Below are 16,086 nucleotides of genomic sequence, written 5' to 3' on the forward strand. Positions count from 1 at the left end.
AAGATTAGGGAAACTTTGGTGGGCTTCTTTCTGCAGAGTTCTATCCATCCATCATCCAACCCGCTATATCCTAGCACAGGGTCACAGGGGTCTACTGGAGCCAATCCCAGCCAACACAGGGCGCAAGGCAGGAACAAATCCCGGGCAGGGCGCCAGCCCACCGCAGGGCACACACACCCACCACACACTTGGGACAATTTAGGATTGCCATTGCACCTAACCTGCATGTCTTTGGACTGTGGGAGGAAACCCACGCAGACATGGGGATAACATGCAAACTCCACGCAGGGAGAACACCTGAAGTGAACCCAGATCTCTTTACTGCAAGGCAGCAGTGCTACTACTGCGCCACCGTGCCACCCATGCACAGTTTCTAATTTACATGTAATGAAAGTAGTGTAGTACTGGAAGATTGCATTTGAGGTGTAATTATTCAAAGGATGAAAACCTGTTGTCAATGCAGAGGTCTCTAAATATCCAAATAGAAAGTGACTTCTACGAGCTAAACACTGCATAAGTTAAGGGTGGCCTGCGTAAATGAGTATCATTTGTAAGAATGAGGAACAGGAGCATCTCAGCCCTACACTGTGTCTTACATTGCCACCTTATTTTGAGCAAATGCTGCCCCAGTGGATTGGTGGCAAATTAGCAACAGATTGTTACTAAGTGCGAGAGCTCAGAGAAAAGCATACAGAAAACAGTTTGAACAGGATTTCCTTTACAAGGCTAACCAGGCAGGTACAGTTTCCTTCCTTCAGTCATTTCAAAGTACATATATTTGTGACCCAGTAGTAAAACTGGAAGTTATGTAGTGCCATGCTCCTTTCTGCTCAAGTCTTTGCAAGATTCAGATTTTTGTATTTGGCCTTTAGGCACTTTAAGCTAAATAATAGTTTGTATTTAATTAAAAAAAAATAATTTTGTTTTGTTTATGTGTACTGCCCAAAAAATACAGGAACACTTAATCATCACGGTCTAACACCAAGTCAGTTAAGCTTCAGGGATATCAATCTGTCCAGTTAGGAAGCATAAGCCATTGTGAATCAACTTCAGCTGTTTTGGTGTAAATGAAAATGACAACAGGTGCACTGGAGAGGCAACAGCAAGACAAACCCCAAAATGGGAATGGTTTTGCAGGTGGTGGCCCCAGACAATTGTTCTCTCTTTACCGTTCCTGACTGATTCTTCTCTAGTTTTGCATTTTGCTAGTGTCTTTTTCACTACTGGTAGCATAAAGCAGTACCTGCAGCCGATTCAGATTGTACAGGTAGTCCAGCTCCTCCAGGATGGTACATCTATATGTGCCATTGCAAGAAGGTTTGCTGGGTCTCCCAGGGCAGTCTCAAGAGCATGGAGGAGATAACAGGAGACTGGCTATTACAAGAGGAGAGCTGGACCGGGCCATAGAAAGGCATCAACCCAACAGCAGGACCGGTATCTGCTCCTTTGTTTGAGGAGGAACAGGAGCAGCACTACCAGAGCCCTACAAAAGGACCTCCAGCTGGCTGCTGGTGTGCATGTTTCTGATCAAACTGTCAGAAACAGACTCCATGAGGGTAGCATGAGGGCCTAAATCCTTCTAGTGGGACCTGTGCTCACAGCAAATCACTGTGCAGCTTGATTGGTATTTGCCAGCGAATACACAATTTCCAGTTCTGCCATTGGCTCTGTTGTTCTCTTCACAGATGAGCGCAGGTTCACATGACAGATGTGAGAGAGTCTGGAGAAGCCATGGTGAACATTATGCAGCTTGAAACATCATCCAGTATAACCGGTTTGGCAGTGGGTCAGTGACTGCTGTTAGGTACTGGGATGAAATCCTCAGAGCCATTGTCAGACCTTATGCTGGTGCAGTGGACTCTGGGCTCCTCCTGGTGTTGGACAATTCCTGGACTCCTGTGACCGGAGTGTGTAGACAGTACCTGGATTACGAAGGCATTGATGTCATTACCTGGCCCACACGTTCCCCAGACCTGAATCCAATTGAAAAGCTCTGGGATGTTATGTAATGGTGCATCCAAATGCTGCCAAGTAGCACCACAGACTGTCCAGGAGGTCACTAATCCAGGTCTGGGAAGAGATCCCCCAGGACACCATTCGCTGTCTCATCAGGTGCATGCAGGCATGTTGGGGGCCATATACACTTCAGAGTCACATTGAGTTGCCATGCTGAAATTCACGCAAGTTGGAACAGCCTGTGATTTCAATTTTTGACTTTTGGTGTGATGTTGAATCCAGCCCTCAATGGAGTGGTGATTTTGGTTTCCATTCACCATTGTTACATCATTTTGTTCTCAACGAATTACACAGTATTACTCAGTAAAGATTTTCCACTGGAATATTTTGTACATTGAGATCCAATGTGTGATTTAAGTGTTCCCTTTTTTATTTTTTTTGAGCAGTGTGTGGGTATGTGTATGAGAGAGAGAGAGAGAGAGAGAGGAATACACTGAAAAAAGAAATGGCAGTGAATAAGCTACTGTAACTCGGGGGTTTCAATCTTAGTTTCACTCCAAACGCAGTTCTTAATTAGAAGGCAATTCTTACTGTTAGTTACACTCATTTACTTCTGTAGCTTGTTAGTGCTGTCATTTTGCCATACGTTACATTTTCAGTTTTACTAAGCACACTATCCAAATTTTTTGTGAATCACAGTAGATCAGTTTTTCTCCAACCTTCAATTGTTCCTTTTACTGAAGCAGGTTTTGAAAGATGGACATGCAAGTGCAAATGAGATCAAGTGATCTGATCATCTGTTGATCCTCTTCACATCTTGTTATTGGTTTACTGCTGACTGGAAAAAAAAAATAAAACAATTAAAAGCATGTCAATTAAAACCAAGGTAAATATGTGTTTAATTAGCAAAAGTAATACGTCACTTATTAAGAAAGCGACCCTATTTAAAAACTTCCAGGCACTGTGGCTTGCACCATCTGAGTTTGGCAAACCTGATCTATAACATCTTGTTGGCTTTCCATCCGTCTGCAAAAATCCTACTTGAATAGATTGTTACAATTCTTTGTCATTATAACTGCTAGGTATTTGAGTTTTTGTAAGAAAGCTAGAGGAATGTTTTCAAGTTTAAGCTGATATGCAAGAGTATTCACTGCTAGTATTCTTTTATTAAATTTGATTCTGAACCCACAGACCTATAAGATACCTCCATGTAGATTGAGTACATATGGCAGTGATGAGTTTGGATGAGTAATACAGCATGAAAAGAGTTTTTTGTTCAGGTACTTCCTTTATAATCTCCTTACTCACTGCAGATGTGGAGAGTCTTAAAGCCAGGGATTCAACAGCAATTGTGAAAAGCATTGGTGATAATTGACAGCCTGGACTAGTTGTTTGTTCAATAGTAAAATATACAAATTGGAGTTAATAATTTAATCAATGCAAGTATGGATAGTCCAAACCCAAATTTACTAGCTGAGATACTGCAGAAGTCTTTATTACACAAAATAATCATTGAAGATTTGACAATATATTTCTGCTTTGAACAATTCCTGTTTAATTTTAGCAGGAATTATAAAAGGAAGCACTTGGTTTGTTTAGTTAAAACTGTGTGGATCTTGTTTGTATTAATACATGTTTCTTCCAGTTACAGTGACCTCTTCCTCCAGATATGCTGTATGGTTAATTGCTGACGCAGACTGCCCTGGTGTGCGTGCTTGTGCTAGCTTGTCTCGGAAAGGACCGTTCTGTATAGGAGCAAAATCCTGTGTAGATAAATGTGATGTATATTGTAGATGTAAAGGCAGTGTGTATATGTACAGTATGTATGTATATATAATAGTATAGAAAGATGGTCCAGACATAAGGGGTTGCTACCTCATTTATACTGTGTAGTGTACAGTATGTCTTAGCTTCTATATAGTAATTTGTGTTTTTTTTTTGTACTGTTAACTGTTGTCTTTGTCTGTCTTATTAATGTCTTTAAATTTGTGAATAGAAATGCAAAGGAATCCTACACATCTATAGCATTAGTTTATTTTAACTAGAAAATGTATAAGAAGTCACCACAATGAACAGACATCCATTATTTTAAATGATAATTCACAAATGCGTGTTCTCTGTGCTATTTTATATTATAGTTTACCACTTGAACACTGATAAGGTAAGTTTTCCAGCTGTGGATCACTCAGTGAGGCATTGTGGTGTAGTGGTTAAAGCTTTGGGCTTCAAACCCAGAGGTTGTGGGTTCAATCCTGCCACTGTGTTACCATGAACAAGTCACTTGACCTGCCTGTGCTCCAATTAGAAAACCAAAAAGAAGTGTAACCAATTGCATCATAAACGTTGTAAGTCACCTTGGGTAAAAGCGAAAGCAAAATAAGTAAATGTAAAGAAGTTAAAACTGCGGACTGAAACAGCAGGCTTGTGGTTTTCATTGCAGCGCTTTAGCCCCAATGCTTGTGTAATATTTGTCTAAATTTAGGGCAATGTTGTGTCCACTGTTTACTGTGCATGCATGTTTTAGATATGATTTCAATTATGTGGTTTTAATACAGTATATATTATCCATTATTTTATATATATCAGCTTTTCACACAGTGTGACTACAAGGGTAGGGGAGGATCAAACCACCATGCAATCAAAGATAAGTTAAAATGCAGATAAATTCAAGTAAACATATATCACAGAAGCAAGAAACCAGGTGAAAAGCCTGTAGTTGTCCAAGAATTTAATTAAAGTGAAAACATGATTACATAAGTATACATAAAAATTACAGTACAAAAAATACAGAAATAGCAGCTGTAAAATGCAATCTGGAAAAAGTGAGTTTTCAGCTGTGAATTGAACATTTTGCTCAATGGAGCACTGCAGACTTCTGTTGCACTAAGTGCCGGGCTTGTAACGTTTTCTGTTTACAATCTTTTTGTGTGATTTCTTAGGAATATAGATTGCAGATTGTATCATTGTTTTTTCCTTTCTTTCATTTAGTAGAAAGGATTTGTAGTAAGTTTGGCTTTAATATGTATTATATTCTGCACCTTCATGGATTATGTTCCGACACCTATGGAGTACCATTTGTGCAAAGATTGGAAAACAGGTTTATTATGAAATAATCACATGAAACATATGAGTCAATAAATTGTGAAAAAGCATACTAAGTAAGTAAACCTTCTCAAATGTTTACAATGTCATTTTTATTTTTGTTCAATAATGTACTTCCATTCCTTTTAATTATTGCAGGTTTTATTTTAAAATGGCCTTGTTTTTAAGGACTTTTATTTAACAATGAAACTTTTCTGAAATTCCTCTTTTAATGCCAGCACTGTGTATTTCAAAATGCCAGTTTTCATGATGGTTTTGTTACTTGTCATTCAAAGACTGACAAACTGAACCTTTTCCAGTTGGTTATTCCTTTGCTGTCAAGTATAATTTCCAGCTTGTAGGCAGTAGGCTTCCAAAGATATTTAGTGCTACTTGCACTCTGACAAAGTAAGGAGCAGTTAAGAGTTTGGGTAGTTCATTTTGCAGATGAAGAAGAAAGAGAGCGCTTCAGTGACAGTGACCCATTAGACAGGGACAGAGAGCCCTTGCAGTTTTTCGAGTCTTGAGAAAATTCATGGGAACTGGTGGCTTTTATAGAAAGGATAAATGACAGCCCCATGCAAGAGTTTGTGGGATTGTTTTTGGTGGATCATGGAGCAAGATCACGAGTGACAATGAGAAGGGGTGAAATCAGAGTGGGAACAATGTGAGACTAGCAGTGTCTTGTCTTTGATTTTTATTTTATAAAATGCTTCTAGTAATAGTGTAACAGCAGGAAAGTATAACTAGGTCATTAGATTCTTAAAGTAATATTTATTACCATTTAATAAACCTGTCCATCATTGGCACAGTTACAAAATGTTAAATTATCCATATATATTTTGTCAGCAAAACCATGCCAACTCTTACTGCCTTGATGTATTTGCCACTTAGCACCAAAGAATTTTGGAAGCCTACTGCCTGCCATGAGGAAAAACTAATCCACTGAAAAGAATTAATCAATTGGAAATGGTTTGTCTTGTTGATGAAATTTTCCATAATAAAATGCATTCAGAAATAAACAGCACAGCATTAAAATTGCTATTCGGGAATGTTCCACTGCTAAATAACAGCAGTATTAAACAGAAAAAGACTTTTGAAATGAAACCTTCAATAATTAAATATAAGGCATTACTGAACCAAAATAAAATGGCATTGCATTTTATAATTAGATGATTTTTATTTAAAATCATTTTTATATATTGCTGTTCTTTTTTTGTTATTTCATAATTGACATTTTACTTTATTTTGGCATAAATGGTATTTCATAGACGCCATCTGATGTGTCAGCTTGCTTTTTTAGTGGAACTGTGAAAATGTAGCAAATGGAAATGGCAGATGTATTTAACCAATAGAATTTGACTTTCCACAGTCCTACACTGCAGTGAGCTGGCGTGAACAGATGCATTATCAGAGTCTATTCCTGTGGCATTTGGGGCAATGGAAGGAGGAAACAAATCACGATGTGGTGCTGGTTCATTACAGGGAACCTGTTGCACACATTCTGTCTCATATTAGGCCAGTTAATTTGTGTGTCTTTGAGGTGTGGGAAGAAACAGGAGTAATTGGAAGAAGACATGTGAGGATAGACTGTGAAAGATTTGAACCCAGGACTCTGTAGTTGTGGTAGCAATGCTAGGCACTGCAATATCCATTACAATGAAATGAAAACCATGCAGTTGCCTTATTGTAATATTTCAGAATCTCAAAATTCTGTACCAAGTAATTCTAATCAGTTTTAGAATATAGGGAATTTAAACCTCATTTAGTTTGTCAAGTTTGATTCCTACCTTGTTTAGTATCTCTTTCACTACATTGTTTTTTTTTTTACTTTTTACTATAATCTCATTGTAGTCTCTTCCTATGTAGCATGATAGTGTTTCATATTGCCATGACCCTATTTATGCAGAAATGTCTAGTTTACCCAAAAAAACAGTCTAACCAATAAAATCCCACTGATAATTTACAATAAAAAGTCTTATTAAATTAAATGATTAACTAATAAATGAACATGGAATAAATGTAGCAAATATGATAATAAATATAAAACAGTTGTATGCATCTTCAAGGCCAAAGTTTAACCTATACATATCTAAGCCAAAGGGTTCCAGAAAAAAAACTAAATAGTCCAAAAGCATAATTCTTCTTCCTGTTTTGGCTGCTCCAGTTAGGGGTTGCCACAGCAGATCATCTTCTTCCATATCTTTCTGTCCTCTGCTTCTTGTTCTGTTACACCCATCACCTGCATGTCCTCTCTCACCACATCCATAAACCTTCTCTTAGGCCTTCCTCTTTTTCTCTTTCCTGGCAGCTCTCTCCTTAGCATCCTTCTCTCAATATACCCAACATCTCTCATCTGCACATGTCGAAACCAACGCAATCTCGCCTGTCTGACTGTCTGTCTCCCAACCGTCCAACCTGAGCTGACCCATATGACTAAATGATGCAAAAACACAGGAACTTAAACTAGTAATGTTGTAACGGAAAAAAGGCAAATATCATAAACAAAACAACACTTTAGTAACTACAGAGCTGAGGATTAAACAAGAAATAGTAAAAGGGTGTAATAACCTGCTCAAAGCAGTAAGGAGAGCCAAGAGGACCATTACAAGAAATAAATCCTCCAGAAAGATCTGATGTTACCAAGGGCCCTTGTATAGTCCTCAGGTGACTGTACTTTGTCACATGTGCTAACACCTGGGTTAATTAATTTAATGGTTGGCCCCACCTCCTTGATCGTAAAACAAAACAATGAGAGAATTACAACTAAGAAGGTGAGTGAAGGGTCTGGGCACAAACCAAACCAAACCATGTGGGAAATGCCTTTTGGATTCATTTTTGAATGCTTTCAGTGTTTTTCGTTTAGAACCGTTGTGCTATAATTTGTAATTAAAGACAGAAAAGGTGGTTTGATGAAACCCTATTGTAAAGTTAGGTCCATAAATATTTGGACAGAGACAACTTTTTTTCTAATTTTGGTTCTGTTCATTACCATGATGAATTTTAAATGAAACAACTCAGATGCAGTTGAAGTGTAGACTTTCAGCTTTAATTCAGTGCAGTGAACAAAACGATTGCATAAAAATGTGAGGCAACTAAAGCATTTTTTTAACACAATCCCTTCATTTCAGGGGCTCAAAAGTAATTGGACAATTGACTCAAAGGCTATTTCATGGGCAGGTGTGGGCAAGTCCGTCGTTATGTCATTATCAATTAGGCAGATAAAAGGCCTGGAGTTGATTTGAAGTGTGGTGCTTGCATGTGGAAGATTTTGCTGTGAACAGACAACATGCGGTCAAAGGAGCTCTCCATGCAGGTGAAAGAAGCCATCCTTAAACTGTGAAAACAGAAAAAACACATCCGAGAAATTGCTACAATATTACGAGTGGCAAAATCTACAGTTTGGTACATCCTGAGAAAGAAAGCAAGCACTGGTGAACTCAGCAAGGCAAAAAGACCTGGACGTCCATGGAAGACAACAGTGGTGGATGATCACAGAATCATTTTCATGGTGAAGAGAAACCCGTTCACAACACCCAACCAAGTGAACAACACTCTCCAGGGGGTAGGCGTATTGATATCCAAGTCTACCATAAAGAGAAGACTGCATGAAAGTAAATACAGAGGGTGCACTGCAAGGTATAAGCCACTCATAAGCCTCAAGAATAGAAAGGCTAGATTGGACTTTGCTAAAGAACATCTAAAAAAGCCAGCACAGTTCTGGAAAAACATTCTTTGGACAGATGAAACCAAGATCAACCTCTACCAGAATGATGGCAAGAAAAAAGTATGGAGAAGGCGTAGAACAGCTCATTATCCAAAGCATACCACATCATCTGTAAAACACGGTGGAGACAGTGTGATGGCTTGGGCATGCATGGCTGCCAGTGGCACTGGGACACTAGTGTTTATTGATAATGTGACACAGGACAGAAGCAGCCGAATGAATTCTGAGGTGTTCAGAGACCTACTGTCTGCTCAAATCCAGCTAAATGCAGTCAAATTGATTGGGCGACGTTTCATGATACAGATGGACAATGACCCAAAACATACAGCCAAAGCAACCCAGGAGTTTATTAAAGCAAAGAAGTGGAAAATTCTTGAATGGCCAAGTCAGTCACCTGATCTTAACCCAATTGAGCAGGCATTTCACTTGTTGAAGACTAAACTTCAGACAGAAAGGCCCACAAACAAACAGCAACTGAAAGCCGCTGCAGTAAAGGCCTGGCAGAGCATTAAAAAGGAGGAAACCGAAGCATCTGGTGATGTCAATGAGTTCAAGACTTCAGGCTGTCATTGCCAGCAAAGGGTTTTCAACCAAGTATTAGAAATGAACATTTTATTTCCAGTTATTTAATTTGTCCAATTACTTTTGAGCTCCTGAAATGAAGGGATTGTGTTTAAAAAAATGCTTTAGTTGCCTCACATTTTTATGCAATTGTTTTGTTCACCCCACTGAATTAAAACTGAAAGTCTGCACTTCAACTGCATCTGAGTTGTTTCATTTAAAATTCATTGTGGTAATGTACAGAACCAAAATTAGAAAAAAGTTGTCTCTGTCCAAATATTTATGGACCTAACTGTAGTTTGATAGGTCAAAGAAATTTTGGAAGAATGTGTTAACTCTCTGGGCATTATATATGTGCCCTGTGTAGAAAGACAGAGCAGGTTTTGTTTTTTTTTTTTTTAAACCTGATAATGTTTAATAAAACATTCATCTTGTCAGTCTTGACGTATGGGCAGTTTGATGCCTTTGAGTAAGTGACCATACTCCTTTCTTTATCTGTGGCAGTATGCTTTTGTATTATTATTCCACATTTTATTTATTTTATTTTCATGATGTACACAGTGGTCCATTCCATTTTTTGTCTCTTGATCTGCAGAAAAAGACCCCTATTGAAATAGTGAAGAGTTAGTGGAGGCAGGTTTATATGAAAAAGGACAAATCCTTAGGGAGGGAATTTGATACATTCAGTGCACGTATGATAACACTGTTGGAATCCTGCATGTGCGAACAGTCAAATGTTATTTTGTTGGTAGGAATATTTTAATCTTGTAATAGGTTGTTGTCATCAGTGATTGCAATGCAACTGATTGCTCTCCATGCATGTTGCTCTATAAATATAGATATGTCCTTTTTGAAAACTAAATTGAATGAGCAATGAGCTTGTTTCCACAAAATGTTAATTTGGGTCAGCTATATAAAAAAGCTTTTTTTCAAGTGAACCGGATTCTTTGGGGAAAAAAAAAAAATCTATATTTAATTTCATCCTGCCTGTATTTTTAAACAAACTGAGTTTGATTTAATTTAAAATAAATTAGTTGTGAAAAAAGTACAGAAAGTCTTTCTCATCTCTTTAGAAGAAGACTACTAAAAATAGGCTAGCGTGTGGTTAAACGTGGAACTTTTCACATATGTAGATAAATATAAAAATAACATACTCAAACCTGCTTAAACCAATTCAGAGTCGCAGAAGTTCCGGAGCCAATCCTAGCTGGTCTGGGCAGAAGGCAGGAAACAACCCTGGGCAGGGCACTAGTCCATTGCTGGGGTCATTCACACTGGGGCCAACCTAGAGCCTTTAGGTATCAGAAGACAAAATTAGGTAACTCGGTATATAAACATTCACTTGAAAGTGACCTCAAAGGCTAAAAAACATTTCTACAATAAAATAATCCTTTTAAAAACATGTACTTGAACTTGAAAAGAAAGAAACAATGGATATGATTGCAGTAAAGGATTGTTATATGGTGTTTTATGGTTCACTGAGGACACTTGATGTTCTTGGCAAGGATCCACAGGGAGACAAAGAGGTGCAGTGGGCACACTGTGGCAGAAATGTAGGGGACCACTGGGAAAACAAAACAAGACTTAGGGACTGGTGGGGGCTCTAAAGTGACCAGGGGTGAGACAGATTTGCCCAAAAGAGGTTGACTGGATTTATTAGAATGATTAATGAAAAACTAAAAACAATTGGACATTTATTGGACCACTGATGTTTAATGCAAGAAGAGCAGAGGGAACAAGAAGGTCCATTGAGACGAAGTGCATGATCTGCTGGGTTTCTTTAACAGCTGTGGGTTGTTTAAAAAATAAATGGTGGGGATTGTGGAGACTTGTTGGTTTTTAAGATGACAGGCTGTGCATACAGAATTTACCAATGAATAAAAAGGGCCTGCTACGGCAGAGGTTTAAAAGTTCAGTCCTGGGGGAACCCCTGTGGCTCTAGGTTTTTAACCCACTTTCAGTTGAACTCCTTCCTTAATTAAACATGCTTTGTGATTTGGTGTCAGGCAAAGATGTTATTTCTTTCTTTCTTTTTTGTCATTCTGGTGTGTATTTGTTGTTTGTCATAGTAATATTTATTTATTAGGCTGCAAAAAGCTGAATATAATAATAGTACTATTTATATAGCACCTTTCCCATGCTCAAGGTGCTTTATAATATCCCCCTGGAGATAAATAAAGTACCACTTATCTTGCAGCTGCGTTTTAGCGAAGGTTTTTTTTTTTTTTTTGTTCTTTATTTCGCCTTATACAATTTCTTGTATTAGGAATTTGTTAGTTTTTGCATAAGCCCTTGGGGTCAGAGCGCAGGGTCAGCCATTGTACAGCGCCCCTGGAGCAATTACAGGTTAAGGGCCTTGCTCAAGGGCCCAGCAGAGCAGTGGCCTTTTGGCAGTGATGGGGATTCGAACCGGCAACCTTCGGGATACCAGCGCAGATCCTTAGCCTCAGAGCCACCACTCCGCCCGGTTTGCAGAGTAGTTCAAAATGCAGCTAATAGAAAGGCATGCACAATGAGTTTAAGTGTCTTCATTTTAGATTTAGTTTTAGGGAAATTCAAAGCAAACTGCTCACACCAAAAAAAATGTCAAAAATCAATAATACACGCAAAAAGAAAAGAATTCTTGTGTCTGATATTCCATTTCTTTAAGTTTCTATATATATATGACCCTGGAGCAGCTTCAGCCGTTCAGCGGGTTGTTTGTTGTTAGTGCCTACTCTGCTTGTCGTTGTGTTATTCGTAGAATACAAAAGGGTGAACCAGGCTGCATTCCATTTACCTCAGATGACGGAGCTGGGAATGATATCACACCCAGATTGACTACATTCCAGTAAAACATCTGGAAAGCCAATATGGATGTGTCCAGGAAGGCCTATGTTGTGCTTGCTCCAGTAGAATAAACAGCACTTGATAATAACGTATTATTTGGTATTTTGCACATCCATACACAGTAGCAACAGGTCCATGGATAATGGTTGGACAGCACAGTATGAACGACTGACTTAATGTGATACAAGTAGACAGAAGTGCTAATAAACAGTATAATACTAGAGCTTTCATTAAAGTCTGTGGTGTATGTCACCATTTTGGATTGACGTAATGATCTGAAGTTGGACAAACTTTGATTTGACAACATGGCCCCAACACTCCGCTGATCTGAAAATCTGGCTTAATTGGGCATTGCAGGTGAAAATTCCAACTAGAAACTCAAATTTCTACTTCCTATTTTAATGGAATGCAACATTTGTTATAAATTTCTTTTTTAAAGCTATGCTAACAATATAAATATTACTAAATTGCTTACAAATGAAACTTTCACAATATTGGGCCTTTCTGAATGAAGAAGAAGAAAAAGAAGGAAGATGAAACTGCAGTCCCCGGGGGGCTCCAGGTCTGAAGCAATGAGATGGGGATTTGCAGGGAATTAGGAATTGGGGCCCAGGTGCTTTATGACCGATTGGCCATTAGTGGTCTGGAAAGACTCATAAAGGGGGCACTGAATATTTACTTGTGGTGAGTGAGGACCTTGATAGAGGAAGAATAGACTTGTTACTATTGCTATATTGTGAATGAGCAGAGAAGTGCCAGGTATTGACTAGCACTGCAGCTGATGGGATCTTCTAATGTTTTAATGGGACTGAATGGGTGTGGTGGTATTGGGGTAAATAAAATTAGGCTCAGGGAGTTGTATCATGTTAGCAAGCCCATAGTGTGTACTTGATGGAGAATGAGTAAGGTCCGGTCTCTTTGAGAGTGCAGACTTGTCACCATCCCTGCCGTTGCCAACTCTCTCTAATATTCTGTGTTTTAATACAGCCAAAGCTCGTGCCGCTGACCTACTGGTGAATCCTCTGGATCCCCGTAATGCAGATACAATCCATGTCAAGATTGCAGACCTGGGCAATGCCTGTTGGGTGGTAAGTGAAGACTGCTGTTCAAAGACCATCAAAGGAGCTGGCATGGCATACTTAATTTGTGATTGCTATAGGCCTTTGGCCAGTGTTCCTCATCTGTACTATTTTCCTTGGAGTAGTTAATGTCTGTGCACCCATTTCTGTCTGTCTGCCCAATTTTGCTCCCCCCCCCCATTCTATTTTTGTGTGGTTTCTGGAATGAAAATGGGTTGGTGTCTAACCAGCATAGCCTACATAAGAAGTGGATGGTCATGTGGCCAAAGATGCCCATTTCTTCTTCACCTCACCATGTCCTTGACTCTTGCAGCACAAACATTTTACAGAAGACATTCAGACACGGCAATACCGCTCAATTGAGGTGTTGATAGGAGCCGGGTACAGCACACCAGCAGACATATGGAGTACCGCCTGCATGGTAAGTCGAGCCCTGCCCCTCTATAAGTGCACTGTGTCATTATTTTATGTATTTCGAGTGAGTAAATACTGGTTGACCATTAACTACCTAGACCAGACTTGAATGAAAAATAAACATAAAAGACAGACCGCTTGCCTAGAAGCAGAAACATTGTGTTTGTGTGTTATGTGCAGGCCTTTGAACTTGCAACAGGAGACTACTTGTTTGAGCCTCACTCTGGAGAGGACTACTCCAGAGATGAAGGTAAGTGTCCATTTCTCTTTTTCCCCACTTTGGAGTGCACATTTGGGTGGTGGGGATGGGGTTAGGAGTGTACAGTGGAGTGCACCTAAAAACAGTCCCAGTTAGAAATCTGCAACTTTTGTCGCATTGTATCGTTAGGTTAACTGATTTATGTTGCCTGTGATGTGTAAGGTGCTATATAAACGTTTGCCTGGTCTGATCTTTTCCATCATAACATACAAGACGCATCTTGCTTTTTGTTCACTTAGACCTCCTGCCCCTTTTCTTAGTCCGTTAGCTGCATGCGCATTTCTGGCTAAACTTGATCTCTCTTGATGCCTTCCCATGTCTGTTCTCACCTGGCAGTTTTGCAAACCCTTCAGTAGTTCTGTTCCACCGTGACGACTCCTTTGCTCGGCTGCATTCCAGTCTGCCTTGTCCAGTTGCTTATTTCTGCTGATGTGCATCTTGCTGATCAGTGTGTTTTTTTTTTTTTTTTTTTAAATTTCATTTTAAACTAACTCTGTCTCTTTGCCGTTCTGTCTCTCTTTTATCTGTCTCCTGCTCTTTCTACACTACTGCTATGCTGACCTTGGCCGCTCTCTTCAGACCACATTGCCCACATCATTGAGCTCTTAGGCACTATTCCTCGACATTTTGCCCTTTCTGGAAAGTATTCCCGGGAATTCTTCAATCGCAGAGGTAGTTCCCTTCTTTTGTTGGAGGCGCCCAAGGCATACAGGACAGGTGTCTTTTACTGGCGGACCAAAGTGGCCAGGTTGTCCTGCATGGCTTGGAGCGCAGCTCATTTTGCTCTTTACTTATTGCATTGTTCTGTTTTGTCGCCGACATTCCTGCCGCAGATCACATAGCTCTGATCATTGAACTGCTGGGAATGATACCCCGCAAGTTGGCACTGTCCGGGAGGTTTGCCAAGGAGTTTTTCACCAAGAAAGGTAAAGCCAGCTCTCTCTGTACCAGTGATCATCTGGTGCTGCTCTCTCATCTGGAGAACCTCTCCATCCTTTCTGGGTAAACTTTCACGGGGTGTGGGCAACAGATGCCTTTGTATTCCTTCTGATTGGCTCCTTTGTTCTGACACACTATCTTCTGCAGAAAGGTCTTCTGCTCTTGTACAAGTGTATGTCTTTTGGGTGAGGTCTCCACCCTTTACTTCAGTGACGAGTGTCCTTTAACCGTCTTTCCTCACTTGTGTTTTGGGGTCAAGTTCTGACTTGCTTCCTTTTTATGGGAACAACCTTAACATTAAGCAGTTTAATTGAGGTGGTTCTTTTTACAAAGCCAACCCCCTCCTGTCCCCTTTGGACCATTGGCTGGGGGTCCCTGTGCCCCTTCTCTTCTTTTTAACAGGATTTCCTTTCTCTGCAGGGGAACTGAGACACATTACTAAGCTCAAGCCCTGGAGCCTCTTTGACGTATTGGTGGAAAAGTATGGCTGGCAGGCGGACGAAGCTGCGCACTTCACTGACTTCCTATTGCCCATGCTGGAGATGGTGCCAGAGAAGAGGGCCTCGGCAGGCGAATGCCTCACACATCCTTGGCTCAATTCCTAGCAGTGCTGACCCCCCCACTGGCAGGCGCTGGTCCTGCTACCAAGAGACACACCGGCGGCACGAGAAATGGGGGGAGTAGTTTGGAGGTGCTGCTCCGCTGGAGGATAGGAGCACAGTGCACACTGCTCAGTCCGATCCAGACTCCTACCCCCTTGCCTCCCTACCCGACCCCTCCGCCACTTCATTTCTCTTTGTAACTGTGAATATTTTAGCTGAACCAACAAGTGATGGAGGTGCAAAAGGGACCATGGAGGAGAGAGTGAGGTGGTGGCGGTGCACCTGTTCTTCCTTGCACACATTCCAGGAGCAGTCACCCCCCACCTTCCCACCCCCTCTGCTGGGGGGGGATGTGGGGAATCGTCGGGCCACTGCCAGTGGTGGGCACCCCAGCCTGTTCCATGTGTTTGTTTAAGCGAAGCCTCTGGTGTCGTGCTGTGGAGTTGTGCTTGTGCGTGGCGGTGCTCGTTTGTCCAACTTCCTGTTCTGTTTTGCGCCTTGACCTCCAGGGAGCTTGGCGGTCAGACGCTTTGCAATAATCTCCACAGCTCCCGATGTCCACTGTTCTTCCGAACGTCTGGAGTAATTTCTCATTGAGCGACTGAATAAAGTGGGAGTTGAAACCAAAATGCTGCGTGC

At 40.4% G+C, this 16,086-nt stretch overlaps 2 protein-coding genes across 8 annotated transcripts in view; one reads left to right on the top strand and one right to left on the bottom strand.

Annotated features, from left to right (window-relative positions):
• The window catches only part of srpk2 (SRSF protein kinase 2), a 64,237-nt gene extending 48,161 nt beyond the window's left edge, over positions 1-16,076 (top strand). For 3 of the 6 annotated variants that reach the window (XM_028808673.2, XM_028808690.2, XM_051919963.1), the window contains 5 exons: positions 13,142-13,242; positions 13,547-13,654; positions 13,828-13,897; positions 14,486-14,578; positions 15,266-16,076. In XM_028808673.2, the coding sequence (XP_028664506.1) occupies positions 13,142-13,242; positions 13,547-13,654; positions 13,828-13,897; positions 14,486-14,578; positions 15,266-15,450 (557 nt within the window). In that variant the 3' untranslated portion in view covers positions 15,451-16,076. Of the gene's footprint in view, positions 1-13,141; positions 13,243-13,546; positions 13,655-13,827; positions 13,898-14,485; positions 14,833-15,265 lie in introns of all 6 variants that reach the window. The other 3 variants (XM_028808663.2, XM_028808698.2, XR_007933668.1) reach the window with 2 other exon arrangements.
• Positions 1-16,086, bottom strand: part of kmt2e (lysine (K)-specific methyltransferase 2E) — a 69,388-nt gene that overhangs the window by 2,423 nt on the left and 50,879 nt on the right. The window contains exon 26 of one of the 2 annotated variants that reach the window (XR_007933665.1): positions 10,480-10,617. The exons of the other annotated variant lie outside the window; for it this stretch is intronic. The gene's annotated coding sequence lies outside the window, so the exon portion shown is untranslated. The remainder of the gene's footprint in view (positions 1-10,479; positions 10,618-16,086) is intronic. 2 annotated transcript variants of the gene reach the window in all.

Source organism: Erpetoichthys calabaricus, chromosome 1, assembly GCF_900747795.2.
Source record: "Erpetoichthys calabaricus chromosome 1, fErpCal1.3, whole genome shotgun sequence".
Classification (NCBI taxonomy): Eukaryota; Metazoa; Chordata; class Cladistia; order Polypteriformes; family Polypteridae; genus Erpetoichthys; species Erpetoichthys calabaricus.